The following is a 17295-nucleotide window of genomic DNA, read 5'->3' on the forward strand; positions in this document are numbered from 1 at the left end:
ATGAAGTACTGACAGAGCTGCTGACCAGCAGGAGCGATGCTTGCAGCTGTGCGGTTTGTGCTGAGGACACCCATATTCCAACAGTGCAGTGCCTCAAAGAGAAGGCTTTTATCTGCACAGTCAAAACAGAAAGCCTTCTGAGAGGGACATGGCTCACAACAGTCTGGTTGATTCTGGCTCAGGAGGGCCGGGTCAATTCCCAGCTGAGCAGGGCCGTGCCTGTCCCCCTCAGGGTGCCATGGCAGCCTGAGAGCAGCCCCTCTCTGGATGGTGTCGTGGGACTGAGGGCAGCCCCTCTCACTTCGTGCTTTGGTGGGGCTGTGGGCTGCTCCTCTGGGAGTTGCCATGGTGGCACTCAGGGCAGCCCCTCTTGAGACACCACAGCGGCTGCTCATCCCTGGGCTCCATGATGGGGCAGAGGGCAGCCCCTCTGGAAGTGCAACGGCAGGACTCACGGCTGCTCCTCCCTGAGTCCAGTGGTGGGGCTGAGGGCTGCCCCTGTGTGCCATGGTGGGGCTGAGGGCTGCCCCTCTTTGTGTGCCATGGTGGGACTGAGGGCTGCCTCTCTCTGTGCGCCACGGTGGGGCTCAGGGCTGCCTCTCTCTGGCCACCATGGTGGGACTGAGGAGGGCGGCCCCCCTCTGGACGCCATGGTGGAGCTGAGGGCAGCCCGAGTCAGAGTGGTACTCCGAACTGCCCAACTCGGGGCACGATGGTGGAGGGCAGCCCTTCTCACAGAATGCCGGGAGGAGGCCCAGGGCAGCCCCTCTCTGTCCGCCACGATGGGTCTAAGGGCAGCCGCTCTCGGGGTCCCGCCGTGGTGGCTCGAGAACATACAAACCCCCTTACCGCCATGGCGCCACGTGCCAGCTTCCCCTCAGGGCGCCCAGACCCCGCCCCGCCCCGCCCCGCCCCGCCCTCCCGCGGGTCCGCCGCCGTCCCACAATCCCCCGCGCCGCGGCCCTCGCAAGATGGCGGTGCTGGGGGCACCGCGGGGCCTGGCGGCCGCAGCCTCCCGCAAGCGGCGGCTGCTGCTCGCCCTGGCCCTGCTGCGCCCGCCGCCCGCCGCCGCCCTCGCTTGCTTCTCCGGGGGGACGCTGGGGAGCGGGCGGCGACGCTTCCGAGCCGCCCCGGGGGGCGCACAGGTGTGTGGGGGCGCCGGGGGGGGCGGTGAGGGGCTGAGGGGGCGCCGGGGGCTGAGAGGGCTGGGGGGGGCGGTGAGGGGCTGAGAGGGCTGAGAGGGCTCCGGTGAGGGGCTGAGAGGGCTCCGGTGAGGGGCTGAGAGGGCTCCGGTGAGGGGCTGAGAGGGCTCCGGTGAGGGGCTGAGAGGGCTGAGAGGGCCCCGGTGAGGGGCTGAGGGGGCTGAGAGGGCTCCGGTGAGGGGCTGAGGGGGCTGAGAGGGCTCCGGTGAGGGGCTGAGGGGGCTCCGGTGCCCGCAGCGCTGTCCCGCCGGCTCTGCCAGCACCGCCCGGTTCGTCCTTGCCTTGCCGGTATCGGCGCCCCGGGGGACGCGGGGGGGACCGGGGGCTCCCGGAGGCCGGGATCCGCGGGGACAAACGTCCCCGGGGGTGCCTTTGAGTCTCTTTGGGGACAAGCATTAAAACCCTCGGTGTCTTTGAACGGATGCGGAATGTGAGTGACTTGTGCTGACAGCTAATTCTGCCGTTATGGGCAGGAAGGGAGTAGGGATGCTTTCTGTTAGCTATGGAAGGCTCTTTTATGTCCTAGTGAATTACTTTTTATTAGAAGTAAAGTATTGAGTACTTTATCTCAAACGAAGTCCAGCTTTCAGTAATTCACGTGTGTTTTTTAAAGTGGCTTAAGGAAGTGTGTCCCAAAGACTGAGGGAATGAACTTTCATAAACTCAGCTTGTAATTCTCTTTGGTAATAAACTTTTTTATCCCCTCAGATTACTGCTGCTTATGAGTAACTTCTTTGTCACTTGCCTTGATTAGTTTTTCCTGACAGGCAGAATTCTGTCAGGGACTACAGTCAACTTTATGTTACTGGAGGAGATGAGCAGGACTGAAAGGGTAAATTTTGGAGGTTTTAATTTTGGGAACTTGTGCAAGAGGCTGAGAGCTAAAGTCGGTGCAGATCAAATATTTTACCCATGTATTTGCATACATTAGAATACACCTGAATACTCAGTATTGTCTGGTATTCCTGGAGACGTATTTCAGCTGTTAGGGAACAAACAGCAATGTTATCATGGTGATGAATAGAAGCGTTAATTATATTCCTGCTTTCCTTTTGAATGACTTTATTTTCGTGTGAGAAATGCCAGTCCCTGCTGATCAGTTTTAATTGCCACGTGTCACTAAATGTGGATTTGCACTAGATTTGCTGATCTAGAAAGCTAATACTGCATCTGTGGTGTGTGTATGTGTGTGTGTGTATCTCTTTGGCTTTTTAGTTCCTAGGCATTTCTGTGTTAGAAAGTGGTCAGTTAATGGATTTTTAATGGTCTGGTAATGAATTTTCACTTTTGCATCAAGCTCTGTTTGGCTGAAAATTAGAATTCATGAAACACACAAGCATTTATTTTATTAAACAAAACTTCTGACAGGAGGCTCAAACTTCAGTGTTCTAGACTTTTTTTGATTATAATGCCTTTCAAAAATTTGGGAGATGTTTTTTTCAAACGTGAAATTAAATTTGCTGCCAGAGGAAGATGCGTTGTCCTGAGAGTGAGGCCTTTAACAGAGGGCCACACGTGCAGTGGCACAGTCACACCAGAGCTCCTCACTGCTCTGGGGTAAAGCCCCAGATGGGAGTGAACTCCACAGCCACAATTCTGCTTTAATTGATGCTTTAATTGATGTAATTACACAAATGGCAGAGGTTTGTGGCAGCAGAACTGTGCCAATCAAGAGTTGTGCCTGTTACAGCTCAGGCTGGTGAGCAGTACAGCCATAGCTTAACTCCCGAGGAAAAATGGGATTAAAGGAAGGAAGCAGCTCTGGTAAAATGACTGTAAGAGCAAAGTTGTAACCCTTCTTTTTGAAAAAGTTAATTTCAAAGACTTGGCTCTCATCCTTCTACTCTGCTTTGCATTCATGTAGTACTTGGTCTCCTGTCTTCATGGTTTCATGTCCGTTGTAAATTTTTTTTAAGCTTACAATTAATTGTAAGCCTGGTTGTATTATAAAACAGTATTTGTATTTTCTGTGGCACTTAGTACCACGAGAGTCAAATACAGTGGAGTTGTTTGGGTGCTGTTGCATTACAGATTCAAATCTTTTTTCCCCCCTTACACTTATATTTTTCAGTAATTTTGATTAGAGTCTTGCTTTTCTGAATACTGAGGGGTGCAACATTTGTATCCTGGAGAGGAAAAAAGCTCAATTTATGGAGGGGGAAAAACAGGTTTCATAAATATTGTGGAACTGGGATCAGGCCTCTTTTTTTTGATGTTGAGATCAGTTTGTATTTCCATAACCACAGCTCCTTCAGTTCCCCCTTCTGTGGTTGGAGCAGGCAAAGTTTCATCATGTCAAAACATGTGTTTGGAATTTAGGATCTCTGCTGAGTGGAGAACTGGCACGTTGGCATGATAAACTTTCATGAGTAACTGAACAACTGTTGGATTTTTTTTTTTCTAGGAAACTTGTGGGTTTGGTTTTTGCTTTGTTTTGGGTTTTTTTGATAGAAGTTTGCTTGTATCCAAAACAAAAGCAATGGCAAAGTCTATTCAATGTCAATATGGAAATGAAATGAATCTAAAAATTAGTTAAATTAGCTAAATGGAAAGAAAATAGCTTTTGACTGGAAGGGTCTAACAGCCCTTAAGTAAGGATAATTATTTTGCCAGGGAATCTTTATAAGCAAAGAAATACACTGAGGAGTTTATTTCAGGGAGAACTTTGGCAGTTGTAGAAAGCAGGGCTGTATAAATTATTGTAACTGTAACAGTACAAAATAGAGACTTTCCTCCCATTATCTCGCCCTTCCAGCTGCCAGTGATAAAGAGCTTGTCCTTCTGCATAACTTAATAATATCCCTTGCTCTGGAAAGGGTTGCAAGAGAAGTTTCAGGTGGTTTTGTTCCATTTATTTGTATTTTACCTCGGGTTTTTTTATTTATTTCTTTTCACCTGAAGCTTGGTCTGTTCTGTGAAATGGCACTGATGTTTATTGTGCAGACATTTCACACATTTGTGGTAAATTCTCTTCTCTGGACTCTGAGGGTGCAGCTGAGCAGTCTGTGGCAGTCAGCAATCCTCACTGGGAAATCCCTGCTTTGTGAGGGGCTCTTTGAAATTCCCTGAATTTTCAAAATCCCCTTAGAGAGGAGGCACTGCTGCTGAGCAGAGCAGCAATCCCACGTGTCTGTCTTTGAAAATGGACGCTCAAATTGCAGGGAGGAGGGATGCTCCATTCCTGGGAGGGTTCAGGGCCAGGTTGGATGGGCTTGGAGCAGCTTGGTGTCATGGAAGGTGTCCCTGCCCATGGCAAAGGGTGACACTGGATGACCTTTAAGGTCCCTTCTTTTTTTTGTACAGATCCATCCAGGTGTCCAGGGCAGTTGCACATTGGCCACTGTCAAATGTAGCTCCAGTTCAGTTGATTTTGTTCATACTGGTGACAGTTTAGCCTGTCTTTACACCAGAATATTTTCACCTTTTTCTCTCATTTTCCTCCCGTTTCCTATTCATCATTTAGTTTCTTGCCTTGTAAACTCGGCAGGATTAACTGTGGGACTTAAATGCTGCAGAGGAACTTGAATCCCACCTTCAGTTATCTTTTCTGCTACAGTTTAAAAAAAAAAATTCCCATGAGATGAGTGCAGCATGTCTGGAACACAAAGTATCATATTCCAGAGAGAAGCTTCTAAGTGTGGGTTTGACCTTGCACAAATGTGTTTAATCCCTGTTGTTTGTTTGCATTTGTAGTATTTAAACTACTACCCACAGTCATGACACTTTAACAACATGACTTTTATGTGCAATCAGTACTAGACATCTGTTTCATCCTTTAGAGTTTATAGAATCATATCCAAAAATACATTAAAAGAACATAATGGTGCAGAGTCAGGCATTCAGGAGTTGGGAGATGCCAGAATTTGAGCTCCCTGCATTATTTCTTAAATTGTGAATTAAGCAGGACTTGCTCCTGGTTCTTGAAAGCAATAACCTGCTTCTTTTATGTGTTGTGATTAGATTCAAGTATGGCTTTTCTTTGTAGTCTTAAAGCTCTTGGGAGCCCTGGTGAGGGAAAGTGGAGTCCTGAGTGTTCCTGCAGGATGTATGCAGAGTGGCAGGGAAAGCTTCAGCCCCTCTCCTTTGGGCAGTTCTGCTCTCAGGACTGTGATGGTCAGAGGAACCAGCACTGAAGGAAGTTGTTCACCTCTTTGTTTCTTTGCCCAGATTTGGTTTTTAGCAGGAGCTTGAGAAAGGACTGAATACTCCGGTCTTCCAGGCTCAAGGCTGAAAATAAAAACAAGTTTTTCTGTGTATCTTGTGCAAAACCTTTAATGTTTTTGCTGTCTTAACCCCATGACAGTTCATAGCTTCAGTCAAGAAATCGGGCTATCTGTGTAATGCAGTAATTGAGAGCATATCTGCTGGTGTTTCAGGGGACGTTGTTGCTGTGATGTTGTTTGCTTCATATTTCAGTCAGAAGTGAACTCTGAGAACTTTGAGGTCAAAGGAGACGGATTTTTAGTGGAACATTTTTATGATGTCCTGTGGGTACACTCTAGAAAACAGTAATTAGCTACTTTCCAACACTGCTGAAGCATCATAATTTCTCCATTATATTTTCTGTTTATGACCCTGTCATCATTCCAGTGAAAGTGTCTTGCTTTAGATGGAATCCTCTGTGCTGAGACAAAGCTGTGAGTGCATCTACAAAGAATTGCTTTAGAAATGCAACTCCTTTGTTTAACCCAAGTCTTGGAAGTCTCAGGATGGTTCACCCAGGCCAGTTAGCTCTGCTAAATGCCCAATGTATAATTATGATGTTCACTCTTTCCCTGTATATAATGGCATAGAATAGAAATGTTTGGAATAGCAGGCCCATGTGATGACTTGTGGAGAAATGGTTTTAATTTTCTTTGTAATGACTCATGAAATTATTACTTGAGGTATGTGTCTTAGGAAGAAAAGGATGTTTAAAAGGCAAAGTATAAAATATATGATGGTGCTGCTGTTTGTCAAGGTTAAAATTACCTTTTTTTATGATCAAGGTGTTTTTGTTTTTGGGTTTGTTTTTTTTTTTCTGTTTGTCCTTTGCCATGGGCTGGTGAGCAGCTCTTTGGCTCTTTTGCTCTTGGTGTGATTGTTATATGGAGTGAGGTGTATGGTTAATCCTGTAACAGTACATTCACTGAGCAGTGAAAGCCTGAATATTGAGTGTCAGAGCTGCTGTGGCACCATCAGGGCTGACCTGGGGAGCTCCCTGTGTTTAGCCATGGGGAAGCACTGCCAGCCAGTCCCTCTGAGGAAAAGAAATGGTCTTTTTAAACTATTTTGGTCCTTAAAAATATACAAATACGGAATGCTTTGCAAGGTAACATGTAGAATGTGGTGCCGTTGGTGCCAGCTGTGTATTCCAGGTTAAGGTGCATTGAAGGATCTGTGAATATTGCATGTATTGTGTTCTGATAACCTGAAACTTATTGCCAGCCCTGCTCCACTTTCTCATAGTCCCAGTGCTTCCCAGGCAGAAGCTGGAGCTTTGATTTGCCTTCTGGAGACAAGCATGTCATGAGCTGAGCTAAGAGGAACTGGGAATGGCAGAACCCATAAGCATAAAAATAACATTTCTTGATGAGAAACAGGACAAAGGACTATTTGAAAGAATTCAGAAGACAACCTGGGAGAAAATTAAAATGAGAGGAAAGGGAAAACTGGTCTTTTGTTGTACAGGAGAAACAAAGTCTGATGAGAGTGGGGATTCAGGGAAGGGAAATTCAGTTCATTGTCACTGAGCATTTCTGATGTGTGAATGTAATTTATTTTACAGCTGCTCCCCACCAATTTTCTTTTTCTGTGGTCAGTTGTTAAAAAACAAAGCCATCTGCCTTCTTTTCATGTTATGCTTGTTTACATAAACTAGATGAATATTCTCTGAATATGAAGTGCATGTTCTGCATGACTCTGTTTTCATTTCTCTTTTTTTTTCTTTTTTTTTTTCTTTTCTTTTTTTTTTTTCTCCTGTTTTCTGTAGATTCCACCAATCTGCAGGCAAAGATCATGGCACAGTCTGGGAGGGAATTATTCAAGGCCATTACTGGAGCATTCAGAGGTGGGTAAAAATTGTTCTTCTTCCAACTTGCAGGTCATGAGAAACTTAAGCCCTTGGAGCATCTTTGAGTTTCAACTGCTGTTACTTTCATTTCTTTTAATTTCACTGTTTGCAGTTCTGAAGTTAAATGGCAGCTTACATTTCTGAAGTTTTTCTGAATCTCTGCAAACTAATGATAATACACCAACATTAAAGAAAAGAATTCTTAAAAGTGTAGGTTTTACGTGATGATATTTAGATTCATTTATTAAGCACAGAAAATACCCAGATAAGGAACAGCCAGGTTGGAAACTCTGAGTTTTCCTTCAATATGTGGGGCTTTATTCCTTCAAAATTCTGCTTAAGTTGTAGAATATTGTCATAATTGAGTGCCAGGATGTCAGACTCTTGCTGCTATGAGGTCTGCTTGCCTTAAAACCTGTGTAAACACAGGGAAGATGCAATTTTTCCTGTTCACGGAAGAATTATTACGCATTCCTGAGTAACACACTTGTTTGAATGAAGCTGAGAAATGTATTTGTCTTGCTTTTCTTTTTTTTTTTTGTCATTATAAAAATAATAACCACTCATAACTGACTTAAGTAGCTAAAATCTTTTGAGGGTCATTGTGACTTCAAAGTATGAGATCTGCTTGGATTGTTTTTTTAAATAATGTTTTTCTTTAAAATGTGAAAAGTGACATTTTGATCTGGGAAAACCCTGTGAGCTGCAATCAACCAACATAAAATAAGATTACATAACTTGAACCTGGAAATTGTCAACACCTAGCAGATCTTTTAAACAAAAAGCAAATTCTTTTTGGAAAAGCTTTAACAGGTCCATTGTCTGTGGCAGGCACTTTGAACTTGGAAAAATGCCTGGTGGTAGTGAGGAGTTATTTTTTAGTACATCTGCATGCATAAATAAATTCAGAATTTTTCTCCAGGGAATCTTGGCTATGTGCTAAGAGAAGTGAGCATTTAGCAGGCAGGTTCTTTTCCCAACTGCCCCTCTACATGGATTGCAGCAGGAATGGGGTAACTTGTGCCCATTCCCATCCTGGTAGGAAAGACAAGTGTGAAGCAGATTTATCTGTTTATTTTGCCCTCAAGTAAAGTTACTCTTACACACATGGAAAGAGTGTTGCTTAAATGTGTTCCACTTTACATATTAACGTGCCTGAGTATGCTTATCCTCCAAAACCTAAAGGTTTTTTCTGTGTTCTTCAGTTCACTTTCAATATTTAAGGATCTGTTATCTTTCCCTCCTGGCTGCTTGGAACATGCTCTTTGCTGCTGGGATTATTATATCCCTTTTTTATTATTGTTTTCTTAAGCAAGGCAAGGTTTTTAGAGGGAGGTGAGATCTTTTTTTAAAACAAATTTAAACTGTTTGATGATGAGAGATGCAAAACAGGCCAGGAGTTTCTTCTGCTGGCTTTTATGGGCCTGTTTCCCAATGTTCTTGCAAATTGTCTTGTCATTTTCACACAGATCCTGCCCAGGTGGCAACTGATAGAGAAGAGGATGTGTTGGCATGGCCATGCTGGTGGAGGGCTTCACACAGATCCAAAGGAAGGGGTAAAACTTGCTCAATTATTGTTGCTTTAAAAAAAAAAAATTGTTACCAGCTTCCCCCCAAAAACTAAACCTAAAAACTGAAGACCTCAAGAACAATTTGTCCAAAATTCTCTTGGTAGATACATAAATATTGCAGGTGATACTGTTAAATTATCAGTGTAGACTTGCTAGCTCTTGAATCACCAAATGTTTGTGATAGTGGTGTTGAAGGGCTTTATTTATTTTATTAAAAATGCCATTTTACTGTTCCACACTCCTTTGAAGTTGGCCTGGATTAGATTCTTTGGATGGAAAATATGTTTTCTTGTCATTCACTGGTTTGTTGATCTTGTTTGTGACTGATATTTCCCTGTGACTTGGCAGACAGGATAGTAGACATCAGCTTGTGGGTTATTGCATCAGTTGGTAAAATCACACTTGAAATGGGAGGGGAGAAAAGCAATTAAACCGTGTATTTTTACTTGGAATTAATGGCAATGCATCTGGTATGTTTTGACTGTATTTCTATTCTGGAAGCACATTAAAGTAATGATGATGGTATATGAGGAGAAGCAGGATCTTTTATTAGACCAATTGATTACAATCAGAAAACGAGGCAAACTTTTGGTTAAAACAGGACAGTATCAACTGTGTGATTAAAATTGCCAAATCAAAGCTCTTGAGCGTACAGAACTTGCATCTTCTCATTTCCTGGGCACACTTATTTCTGATGCTTTGTGTATTTGCAGAATCATTCTCTGTGAATGGTTATAACTTGTTCAAACTCGGGTAGAATTTTCCCTAAAATTCGTGAAGACCACACTGATGACAAACTGAATTTTCAGTTTCAGAATCCAGGTCTTTCAAGGCTGCTTTGCTGGTTTAACTGTTCTGAGGATGTCTCTCCTACAGCCACAGCTGTAAAGAAATTGAAGAGTTCAACTTAGGATTTTCTTTCAAGTTTTCATCTGAGAGTTGTCCCTTCATTGATTCCAGACCTGTTTGTGCTACAGGCAGAAGTCAGGAGAGGTGTATGTTTTATAGTGAGAGGGAATTTCATAACCTGAGGTGCAGCCAGCTTGTTTTAGTAAACATCTGTGATCTTTTTTGCATGAGACACAGGGGGAAACAAAATAATTGGCCCTCTCCAGTCAGTGGTACCAGTGGCTCTGCATGTAACATTAATACCAGACTCATTTTAAGACCCTCCTTGCAACAGGTAAAGCTCTTTCCAGAGATTTCCTAGGCAAAACTGACTTCAAACCTTACTGATTCTCCTTCTGTGTTTCACATATTTAAATTTTCCAGGCTTTTCTCTGGTCAGAAAGGAAATGGAAGGTTCTGTTTACTACAACACAAGTAGCCTTAAGGGATGTTGGATGTTGCTTAATGCTAAAACTCACTAGCAATATGTTATCCAAAGATTTTGATGCCAGATGATATTTTTTTAATTTGCTGGCAGTGTAAAATTCCATTGGCATTCTCCCTTCAGCCACTACTTGCAGCTATTCTTGTATAAATCAATCTCTTAACTTTTTTATTCCAATAAATACAGCTGTAACGTGGTTAATATAGGACATGGTCAGTTAAGGCTGTTGTCTAACTAAACAAATACCAGCTACCCAGGAGAAAGGAGCAAGAACCAGCTGTGGAAGAGGTGAAATGTGTGAAGAGGGGGAAAAAACCAGGGCACCATTTGGTTTGCCAGGAATTTCTCAGCAAAACTGAAGAGAAGGAAATACTCTGCTGCTCCAAGTGCAGCTCCTGTAGCTCATATATATATGCACTTGCATTCAGTGTGTAAAAATACTGGCACCCCATTTACCACATTTTTTCCCCCTTAGGATTATACTTTTAGGAGAACTGCAGGTGAGATACCTGTCAGCTCTATTACACCTTTCCCTATTCCAGAGTTTTTTTCTGACAAGCCAGGCTGTTCATTCTGACTTTGGGAGTGACATTTTAAATTGCCCCCTTTTATAGCAGCTTGTGCAGGTACAGAACTGAATCCTAAGGATGAGCACAGAGTGAAGGGCACATTACCTTCATCTCACATGTAACTACTAGAGAAACTTACACTTTCTGAAATTCCAAAATAACTTTTACTTCCAGCAGTGGCTGCTGTGCTGAGTGGTGAGATCAGAACTGGTCTTTACCGGCTTCGGGGGTTTTTTTGGTGGTGCTTGGGAGAACAACCTCATGCAGGGGAAAAACTTATGCTGGTACAGTAAAAAGGATGATGGAGCTCCCTGAGGAAGCACACAGGGGAGCCAGAACTGTGTCTTTCTCTCTTCATCAGCAGTGACAGCTTAAATTCAAGTCAAACTACCACTTTCTTGCATCCCACTTCTGACAGCTCATCATCCTGGCACAGGCTTTATCTACCAAGTGACAGGGTCAGCCCAGTGAATGCCTTGCCGTGCTCAATAACCATGGAGATTGTGAAGAGGAATTATGGCTTCCTTTTTTCCCCCCCCTTTTTAGGTATTTTAAAAGGTCCTAAACCTGGATGGGATGGGTAGAAGGGACAGGAAGTTGGTCAGTGATCTTTCTTTCGCAATAATCCTCAGTATTGCATAGTGTGTTTTAAAAACATGCTGCATTCAAAAAGAGGCTTTCATTCTTTGCTCCCTGCTGTATTTGATTTATAATATTTTTCCTCCCATTCCTTGCATTTCTGTAGAAATAGACCTTGAAAGAAAACATAAAACATTACTGCCATTTAAAAGGAGGTAAAATAAATTCATCTCTTAACCTTTTTATGTACCTCAGAGAATCAGAAAAGGGCCCGAGTCCATTGAGCAGATTGCTCATTTTAATTCTTAATGTTGCCACTTGAATATTTAAACAATTTTTAACTCATGTTTCTGTACAACAGTAACATTTATTTCATGGTAAACTTTGATGTAATATGTGTGCATTTTGCATCCTTTGATATTTCTTCTTGTTCCTCTGCAAGGCCTTTGGCAAATGAGTGGCTGCCTCCTGACTTTTTTCTAAATGGATTTACTTCTGTCACAGTTCAGAGCCATGAAAAAAGGAAATAGATTCCTTGTTTGCAGCCAGTATATTTTGTTCCTTTTAATAGCTTTTCTGTGCAAAGTCTGCCTAGCCAATAGCAACATATAATTAGAACTGCTCTGATTGCACTTTTGTATCTTTTGTGTTAACGTGGGACCAATTTTTTTTAACTTCCTTTTAACCTGTAAGTGGTGATCAAAGATATTTTCCACGTGTTTGAACTGCTTTTTATGCATATCCTTGGCTCAAATGGGAAGATTCATGTATATGCTGCAGCAGATATCTCCATCTTTTAAGTGGGTAGGGCACAGCAGAGGCACTTTTGCATCCTCTCTCTACTGACAAATCTTCCATATATCCATTCTTTAAAAGTAGTTTGAAATGTGCTTATCCTGTGTAATGTTCCAATGCATTTGCAGTTGGTGACAAAATGCCTTGCTTTTGCTTGAAGCTGTGACTAGAAAAACTGAGATGAATTTCCTGGTGCTTTTAAAAGCTTACCTTTATAGGATTGGCTTCCCTGGTTGCCTCAGCAATTTTACCTTTTTACAGACCTCTCCTTTCCTGCTTATTCACCCCAGACCTTAATAGAGAATTTATCTTCTAATTTAGTTTATCCTCAAATAGTAAGATTTATTATAATACTCCCCCTTCCTACTGACTTCTGTCATAAGAGTCATCTTTGAAAGGTGTGCACTAACTTTTTGTTTCCCTCCCTCCTCCCCACTACAAAATATTGCCTGAAAGGGAGAGATTAGCTGCCCTTACTGCCCTCCTTTCTTTCCTAGATAACCCTTGTGTCTTTCAAGTTAACTCCAGTGTAGCCAACACAGAAAAATGAGATGTTGATACTTGTGCTCTGTGTTGCTGCACATCCCCTTGTTCTCGATTAGGAAATGTGGTTTAAGCTGCAGATAATTCAGCTTGAGAGTTCAGTGGGATAATCAGAAGTGTCAGTGATAGACATCCGTCCATCTGGAGAATAACCTACATTGCTGTAAAAAAATACGGCAACCAAGCCCAACAACAGAAAAATAATCCCAAAGCTAAACCTAAAATAAACTCAAATGGAAAAAGTAATGTCTTTCAAGCTGTCTTGTTAAATGGGTTGTTCTCTTAGGGCAAAATTTAAGATTTGGAGGAGAACCTATTTTAAGAATTCAGTTAAAATTGATAGAATCAGTTAAGCCAGCACATGGCAACGTACATCTTCTGCCTTGTGAACCTTCATTGTCCAGTGTCAGACAATGTTCTCCAAATTGTTTAGGTTTATTGTGGACCATTCAGGCTTCCTTCTTGCCTTAGTTATTTTGTTAATTTTTTTGCATTTCTCTCCTGTTGTTTCTAAGCTATTTTAAAGCATCTTCCAAAAAAGAAGCAGCATGCCCTTGAATTCTGTACAGCAATCTTGAGGAAATAAAAAAGAAGGGTCAGTTTGTTTGTTCTATCAGGTGTTTCCAGATGGGGAATTGTGGCTTTCTATGTTTGAGTTGCAGCCAGCCAGACCTGCACTCTGGAGAACGTGGAACATTTTAAAGGCATGTCATAGATATAAACCTAAAAACTTCCAGCTTGAAATGCTCATAGGCAGTCCCAGTCTCAGACCTTGTCAAGTGTCTGCGTCCTATCAAATAAAACACAGAAGTGATCCAAATGTACAGAATTCGTTCTTATTTATCGTTATTTTCCTTGCCAAGGTCTGTTTGTAAGGCAGAGCCTCTGTTTGTCCTTTCCCACAGCTGAAGGAGATCGATGGCAGGAAGATCATCCGGGCCATGCTGTCCTACGTGTGGCCCAAGGACCGGCCCGACCTGCGCGCCAGGGTCGCTGTCTCCCTGGGCTTCCTGGCCAGTGCCAAGGTAACAACAGGGGCTTGTTCTACTCTCACAGTTGCTGTTCACCTGTACTGGGAATGATGTTCTTTTCTAGTATTTAAGGGCTTTTGTGCTCTTAAGGTGTCTGGGTTTTTCACAGGAACGTATGTGAGAAATAATAACTTGGGTTTTGGAACAGGGTGTACCTGCAGGTAATACCCTTGTGCATGTTTAGGGAGGTGATGATGACAACCAGAAGTTTTGTTTTCCTTGATCCCATTATTTTAGCCCAGGATTTTCCATTGCTGGTTAATTATTTACCTGAGAAATGACTGGAAATGAGAGTTAAAGACTGTTCACTTCTTGTGTGGTGCTGTCAGACAGGATTTCTTCAAGGCTCTGTGGCTGTTCTCAACCCTGAACTTGATCAGTGTGGTGGTGCCTATTCTCAAGTCTTGCTGTGCTGTTGGAAGGGGATTTGAACTCCACTCTGTTGATATTTCTCTATGAGGTAACAGAGGAATTAATTGTTTTGGGGATTCCTCCGGTGTCCTAATATGAGAGAAGCTGTATAACCTTATTTAACAACCCTGCTTTCATTCAAATGATTCTTCATGTAGTCTTGGATTATGAAAGGGAGGTTTGCTCTTACTTTTATTTCATTGTGTGAAAGGATCTTCTATTCTTACCTACAACAACATTAGTGTTTATTTGTTCTTTCAAAGAATTTGGGACGCAAAAGTGTTCTGCAGATTAAAAGGGGATCTAATTCAAATTCTGTGCAAACCTTGTAGAAATAGTTCAGAAGAGCAAATGTTAGCTTCCTTTTGCTTTAAATTAAAAAAAGAAAAGAAAAATTTGATTGCAAAATACTGAGAGGAAGTTTTGTGAATTCCATTGAGACATACAGCTCAGCTGGGTTGCTTTTAAGTACAGCAATTTTAACCAAACATAAAGCTAATATTAGCACTCAGCACCATTGCCGTGTTATGAAAAGAGAGAAGAGACACATTTCAGCTCTGTAGGTGTTAAGAGAGGAGTGCTTGGGAGAGAAATGTGCTTGTTTTTGTGAGCTGAAGAGGAATTGCTGGTCTACAGTGCTTTCTCAAGAGGTTTTTATCTCTCAGGTACTCGTGGGTACTGTCTCGAGCAGATATTTGGGTTGTGCTGCAGTTCAGGATGCTGCTGATAATGCAGGTGATGACATGCAGAATATGGCTGGACTGTGCAAGTGAGCTTCCCCCCGTTTTGTGTGCCTGGGCAAAACACACAGCAATGCTTTCCACTGCATTTTAAATCTCTGGGGGAAATTGCTCAAAATGCAGATGCCTTAAGGTTTCGTAATGTAGATCTACCAGGTGGATATGAAAATTATTCTAACTCGCTTCCTTTTTAAAGACTCTTATTAGTAATGTTAATAATAATCTGAAGGCAATTTTTAAATGTTTGAAGCATTTTTTCTCTTTTTCTCCCCACTTCCCTATTCCCTAATTTGTAGTGTTATATGAATATGATGGAGAATGTGAATCCAGCCTCTAATCCTGCATGTGGCAGCACTGTACCCTGCCTTTAAGAAGTCTTATTAATGTTTCAAGCAGCTTTCTGGAGGGGGTTAAGAAAACAGAATTGATGACCAGGATGCCTTGACTCTTGCAAATAGCTCCGTATTTGGTGTAAAAAAAAGCTATTATATTTCTATTGAGAGAGAGAGAGATGTTTCTCCTTTCAGAAAATCATTGAACTGCTCTTTGGGGAAGTAACTGGGTATTTGGATCTCTTAAGTGTTCTCTTACACTTTTACATTTGTACAAGGCAGCCCAGAAGCCCTGATGTCCAGAGCAGACTCTCAGAAGAAAAGCAGAAAACCTGTTGAGCTTTGCCCAGGTTTTAGGAGAGGCTTGTTAGAAACAGAAGTGTTTTGTGAGAATGCTTGTTTGAGCAAACAAGGATTTCTTTGGGGAAACACACAGTAAGCTCTCTATGGAAAATATAACTGTTCTTTGTTTTGTTCTGTCATTTCAAAGCTGTGTTGGATAACTGCAAATTAAGGAGTTACCCCACATCTCAAGGGCTGTGCTCTCTCTTCCTTTTTGGGTAGAACTTCTCTTGAGTTGCTTCATACTTTACACATACTGAGTATGTGTGTCAGTGTGACACAAGTGATGTGCAGTAGTTTATTCCAGAGCTGTAGTGGGTCTGTCACATCTTTGAGCCCTGAACATCTGCTGCCCTTCAGAGCACAGCAAAGGTCACTTTGTCCTGGAGAAAATGCAGTACAAAGTGGTTTACCTGTATCTTTCCTGGACCATGTGTAATTGTGTGTGGTTTCCTCGTTATCCCATTTGGGAGCCCTTTGTTCTGGTTGCTTGTGAGGTTAATTACAGTGCACTCCACAGACCACACAAGCTGTTTGTTAAAGTTTTTCTGCTATATAATTGTGTCAGCACAGGAACACCAGCATGTTTTTCTCCTCACTGCAGTCCTGGCCTGATTTCTTTGTTCACTGTGGAGCAAAATGAATTCTGTGACTGAAGGATTTACATCCTTATTGTGGATTTTGTCTAAAGGCCCCTGTTCTGAGAGGGTTTGCATAGAGAACTGTATGGTCATGATGGCTGCTGCAAGTCACCTTCTCCCAAAAGAAACACTTCTGTAAGCCTTTTGGCCAATTCCTTCTGAGTTTGACAAAAGATTTTCAGGTTTTTAAAGCTCTGAATTCACAACATTAGGTTTCCAGTTAAAATATAGAGGCTGTAAGGTGGCTTCAGTTTTATTCTGGAAACTGAAAAAGGAATCACAGAGGACAGGTAGGTTATGAAATTCTCAGCCATAGGGGAAAAATGTAAGGAATACACCCCCAGTTTAATTTGGTTACTTACCCACAAAACAGCTGGAGTTCATTTCTCCTTGTCCTGCTGCTTGATAAATAATTTGTCTCTTTAAATCTTCCAGTTCAGTAAAATACACTTTGAAAACAAAAGCCAGTTTGTGCGCAGCACTGAAGAGCCTGCAGTTAGAATCTGTCTTGACGCCTTTTGTGGGGCCCAGTTGCCTGCCATTGAACAAATTATTGTGATTTTTGGTTCCTTTTTGTCTCCACATAACTGCCAGTGGTATTGTGAGCCTTCAAAGCGAGCTGTTAGTATGGCTTTTTATGACGGGATGGAGTCTGCTCCAGGGCTGGTGAGGTCTTTTCTTCCTTGCAAGATCTGTTGTATTATTATGACACACTTTAAATTTTTACCTTAAATATTTATAGCCTATCTAGATGTGTGTGCACAATCTGAAGGACACAAGAGGAAGGAAGGTGAGAGGAGTACGTGGGGTATTATCTGTGTTTTCAGACACATAGCTCAGCCTGCTCAGGTTCTGCATACCTGAGTTTTATTCTATGTTCTCCCCCCTTTTTTTGGCTTCTCTGCTGGTGAATGTATAGCAAATGCTTCCTTACTTTGCCATTTCTTCCCTTTTTCTTCTGTGGCACAAGGAAAAAAAGTACTCAGGCTTCTGAGGAGCTGGATTAAACACATGAATATGACAAAATCACATGTCACCTCTGTCAGCCTGCAATGGGTTTTGGCCTCCTGGTCACAGAGCAGGCATGTGTTATTCATGAGCCAAAGAATTCTTTCAGACTCTCTGCATTTCTACTGACTGCTAATTCCTAAGTT

At 42.5% G+C, this 17295-nt stretch overlaps 1 protein-coding gene across 1 annotated transcript in view; it reads left to right on the forward strand.

The window, feature by feature from the left end:
• Positions 1-963: 963 nt before the first annotated feature.
• The window catches only part of ABCB7 (ATP binding cassette subfamily B member 7), a 35801-nt gene continuing 19469 nt past the window's right edge, over positions 964-17295 (forward strand). Inside the window, exons 1-4 of the mRNA XM_066202366.1 lie at positions 964-1145; positions 7174-7251; positions 8724-8810; positions 13550-13669. Coding sequence (XP_066058463.1) covers positions 972-1145; positions 7174-7251; positions 8724-8810; positions 13550-13669 — 459 coding nt within the window. The 5' untranslated portion in view covers positions 964-971. The remainder of the gene's footprint in view (positions 1146-7173; positions 7252-8723; positions 8811-13549; positions 13670-17295) is intronic.

This window comes from Chamaea fasciata, unplaced genomic scaffold, assembly GCF_029207755.1.
Source record: "Chamaea fasciata isolate MVZ Bird 193981 ecotype frontalis unplaced genomic scaffold, bChaFas1.0.hap1 SCAF_22, whole genome shotgun sequence".
In the NCBI taxonomy this organism is placed as follows: Eukaryota; Metazoa; Chordata; class Aves; order Passeriformes; family Sylviidae; genus Chamaea; species Chamaea fasciata.